Genomic DNA, 4,711 nt, shown 5'->3' on the forward strand with positions numbered 1-4,711 from the left:
CTCCCCCACGTCCCTCCCCCTCGTCCCTCCCCCCTCGTCGGTCCGTCTGCTGCTCTGGCTGACATGGGGCGGGAGGGCGGCGGGGGGCCTTTCCCGAGATCAGGGGGCTCGGAGTAGGGGGGCAGTGCGAGGGTTTTCCTCGAGATCGGGGGGCGCGGGAGGCTTTGCCGGGCGCCTGGCGTCTGGCATCCCCATCTGCTCTCCCAAAGGGCCCGAGCGTGCTGGGTGAGCACCGCCACGCGCCCCTCCTCTGGCTTCATCGCCTCTAAAGCCCAGCGTCCGCAGCCAGCCGCATCCTCGGGCACCGGGGTTAGGCCTCACCAAGGTTCAGCCCCCCGCGGCCTCTTCCTCAGAGCCAGGGAGGCCACTGGAAATGCGAATCTGAGCACGGCTCACCCCAACCCGGCGCCCGGATCTCGCCTGCACCTGCGGTCCGCACCCTGGCCTGGCGCAGGCCCCTCAGTCAGCCCAGCTCCTGCTGCAGGGTCTGCACCTGCCGCCCCCAGCCCAACACCTCCACCCCAGCACTCTGGTGGCACCTTCCTCTTTGGGGCTGTACCCAGACCCCACCCGGCAGAGGGGCCTCCCGGCTCCACGGCCGCAGCCTGTTGTATTTTGCCGGGAGCACAGCGCCGCCGGACGCTCCACTCTGTTGGAATGCATTTCTTTGCTCAGTGGCTCACCTGCTGGAGCAGAAGCGCCCTGGACACGGGGGTTTTGTCTCTGTCCCTTGCTGCATCCCATGATACCATTTCTTGAATAGTGAACTAATTAGTAAATGCAGTGGTATTCGGTGGTGATATGAAGTCGTATTTTTAACGTTCCACTATGCTAGTTTTGCTTTGTTTTTTAGATTTTGGGAACCAGTAGGACTTTGACATACATCCAAGAACATTCTGTGGTGGATCCAGTGGAAAAGAAAATGGAACTTTGTTCCACCAATGTAAGCAATGGCCTCAGATGAGAAAGGGGCTCAGTGTGTCTGGGTGGTGGTGCGTAAGGCCTTCGTTTAATTCTATTTCCAGCCCACCTTTGGTCTAGGTGTTGATATTTTTAATAGAAAGGCTGAATTTATTTAGCAGTTTATCTTTTTATTCAAGTATAATAAGTATATAGGGCCGGGTGCGGTGGCTCACGGCTGTAATCCCAGCACTTTGGGAGGCCGAGGCGGGCGGATCACAAGGTCAGGAGATCGAGACCACGGTGAAACCCCGTCGCTACTAAAAATACAAAAAATTAGCCGGGCGCGGTGGCGGGCACCTGTAGTCCCAGCTACTCAGGAGGCTGAGACAGGAGAATGGCGTGAACCCGGGAGGCGGAGCTTGCAGTGAGCCGAGATCGCACCACTGCATTCCAGCCTGGGCAACAGAGCCAGACTCCGTCTCAAAAAAAAAAAAAAAGGTATATAGAAAAATGCACATAATGATAAATTGTCACAAAGAACATACCTCTTAACTAGCAGGCAGGTCAAGCAACAGAATTTGACCAGCCCCTGAGACCCACTGGGCACCCCTCACAGGATAACCACTGTCTTGACAACCAGCAGACGTTTTTGTTTTTTTAAAGATTGGGTCTTGCCCTGTCACCCAGGCTGGAGTGCAGTGGTGTGGTCAATAGCTCAATGCAGCCTCACACTCCTGGGCTCAAGTGATCCTCCCGCCTCAGCCTCCCAGATAGCTGGGACCACAGGCATGTGCCACCATCCCTGGCTACTGTTTTTTAAAATTTTTTGTAGAGATGGGATCTCACTGTTTCCCAGGCTGGTCTCGAACTCCTGGTCTCAAGTGATGCCTCCCAACCTGCTTTTTTCTTTTTCTTTTTTTTTTTTTTGAGACAGAGTCTCTCTCACCTAGGCTGGAGTGCAGTGGATCTCAGCTCCCTGCAACCTCCACCTCATGGGTTCAAGCGATTCTCCTGTCTCACCTTCCCAAGTAGCTGGGACTACAGGTGTGCACCACCAACGGGGATTTTTTTTTTTTTTTTTCCAAAACGGACTCTCGCCCTGTCACCCAGGCTGGAGTGCAGTGGCACGATCTTGGCTCACTGCAACCTCTGCCCCTGGTTTCAAGCGATTGTCCTGCCTCAGCCTCCTGAGTAGCTGAGATTACAGCCGCATGCCACCACACCTGGCTAATTTTTGTATTTTTAATAGAGATGGGGTTTCACCATGTTGGTCAGGCTGGTCTCGAACTCCTGACCTCGTGATCTGCCTCCCTTGGCCTCCCAGAATGCTGGGAGCCACTGCTCCCTGCCCCAACAGGCATTTTTAAAGCTACTTCCCCCTTTCATTCCTCTCTCACTTCTCTCAATTAAAAAAATGTATATTGGTCTAATGCAAATGCAAAGAACATGTTGGGGAACATGCACGGGCTAGGAAAATCATTTAGTTCATAAAATAATCCTTATTTTCAGCAAATATAGAAATGGGCTATGGTGGGTGAAGTCAGCCGTGCCCTCATCTGGCTCCCTTGTCTGTCCCCAGTGCCACGATTGGCTCTGGCCACCACTCATTTACTGGTTCTGCCAACAGTATCAGGTGCCTGCCCGGTACCCAGCACAGTGCTAGGGATGGGGAATGCAAGGATTAAAAGATATTCCCTCCTGACTGGCTCTGTCATCCCACGGTCGGCATCTAACAACCTGTGTAGGTGGCAGCGAGCAGGAGCCCCCCAAGTGGCTATGTGAAGGTAGGTGACAGGGAGCCTGGCAGGACTTCTCCAGACACACTGGCAGTGGGTGCCCTTGAGCCTTAGAGAGCCACAAACAGATGGTGTTGGAGACTACGAGGGGAAGGTGGTGTGGGAGGGCGGAGGCTGGAGAGGGGCAGGGACGAGACCACAGAAGAGGCAGAGGAGCTGGAGGTCGTTTTTGTGGTAAGAAGGAGGCGCTGAGAGTTTGTTGCAGGAAGGTGAGGTAGCCAGGCTGTGGGTTGGGAAGAATGGCTTGGCAGGCTTGTGGAGAGAGGGCGGGGGGATGTTGGGACCTGAGCCGGGGAGACCAGTAGTCCGGGCAGGTAATTGTCCAGGTGAGAGGTAACAGGCTGCCTGGGGCGAGACATGGGGAGTGAGGAACGGGAGGCTCATGGTGCAGCTCCACTGTCTGGTTAGGGCGCCAAGCTGAATGGTGGCCTATCGGGCAGGTGTGAGAAGAAAGAGGTAAGCTTGCTTTGCACATCCCAAGTATGCAGCCCCTGCACAGCAGGCCCTGGAGTGTCCGGCCTAAAGCTGAAGGTACGGCCAGCAGCGCTGCAGTGAGGGAGGAGTGACCTGGGCCCAGGGGCAGGCAGGGCTGGTGGGCACAGTGGGTAGACAGGGCTGAGGAGCAGGTCATCCAGGCGGCCATATGCAAGTACCCGAACTGGAACCTGGGCAGCTCCCCATCTTCTCAGCATCTTGTGGGAGGCCCAGTGTTTGAAACAAAGTGGAGCTGCTCTGGGTCCTGCAGCTCCCCTGCCCCAACCTGATGGCCTCGGGAGCTCCTATGAGCTTCTCAGGCGGCCATGGGAGTAGCCCGCCAGGATGCTTTGTGCTGTCAGCCAGCCACACTCTGCCCAGCTGGGAGCACCTTCTGTAGAAGGCAGTGGGTGCGTCCCTGTGTGCTGAGATGAGGCTCTGAGCCACCTGCAGGATAGAGCCTAGCTCCTTAGTGTACTACCCGGACCTCTGCCAGTGTCCCTGGTCCTACTGGCTCCTTGTCCCAGGCTGCACGAAGTCACAGGAGCCTGTTGGGGCCCCCTGGCTATTCCTCACAGCTTATGTATTTTGTTCTCTCCGTTCCCAAAATCAGTATTTACTTATGAAATTCCACCTTATACTTCCAGAAAACTCAGTTGTATGTAAAAAGGAAGAGTTTATGCTCCAGTGAAGTCTGATGGAAAGGAAACGGGGTTTGGAGCAAGCCACGTGCTTGTATCCTGAAGCCGTCGCTGGATGGCCCGATGGCTCGGGGATGCTATTTGCATTTTCTGAGTCTCACATTTCTCGTATAGAAAAGAAAAGAACAAACCTCAGAGAAGTAAGGTTTATGCAACACAGTGACTTGAATAAAATATTGCACATAAAATGACCACAGCTGATCAGAGTTTAATTTGTAATTGATATTGTTAGATATTTCTGTAGAATGAAATGCCCATACACATGAGACTCTTGATAACCTGGTACTCAGTGGGAGAGAGATTTCCCACTAACCATTCGCACTGGGACAGTGAGGCTGGGGGAGGGATTCAGTGAGAGATGACTGAAAAAAATGAGTATCACTACAGAAAGGTTAATTTGCTTTTCACTGCTTAAACTTTTTAAAACATGGTCTTTTATCAGAAGTGATGTTTCAAGAAGAGGGTGAATTGGGTTGAACAATGAAGCAATTCTAGAGCTCTGTTGTCCAGTGTGGCAGCCACCAGAAACGTGGCTATTTAATTTTAAGCTATTTATGGCCAGCCCAGTGGCTCATGCCTGTAATCCCAGCACTTTGGGAGGCCGAGGCGGGTAGCTCACCTGACTTCTCTGAGGTCAGAAGTTCAGGATCAGCCTGGCCAACATGGCGAGACCCCATCTCTACTATAAATAGATCGTACTATTGCACTCCAGCCTGTGCAACAAGAGTGAAACTCCATCTGAAAAAAAAAAAAGAATTAAGCTAATTAGGATAAAATTAAATTAAAAATTCCATTCCTCAGTCACGTGAGCCACATTTCAAGGGTGCATTAGCTGCA

General features: G+C 53.0%; 1 protein-coding gene across 2 annotated transcripts in view; it reads left to right on the plus strand.

Moving 5' to 3' along the window:
* Positions 1-846: 846 nt before the first annotated feature.
* SLMO1 (slowmo homolog 1 (Drosophila)) overlaps positions 847-4,711 on the plus strand; it is a 9,453-nt gene continuing 5,588 nt past the window's right edge. The window contains exon 1 of one of the 2 annotated variants that reach the window (XM_011936628.1): positions 847-943. In XM_011936628.1, coding sequence (XP_011792018.1) covers positions 923-943 — 21 coding nt within the window. In that variant the 5' untranslated portion in view covers positions 847-922. The remainder of the gene's footprint in view (positions 944-4,711) is intronic. The other variant, XM_011936629.1, reaches the window with a different exon arrangement.

The sequence above is a fragment of the Colobus angolensis genome, unplaced genomic scaffold (assembly GCF_000951035.1).
Source record: "Colobus angolensis palliatus isolate OR3802 unplaced genomic scaffold, Cang.pa_1.0 Scaffold155, whole genome shotgun sequence".
Classification (NCBI taxonomy): Eukaryota; Metazoa; Chordata; class Mammalia; order Primates; family Cercopithecidae; genus Colobus; species Colobus angolensis.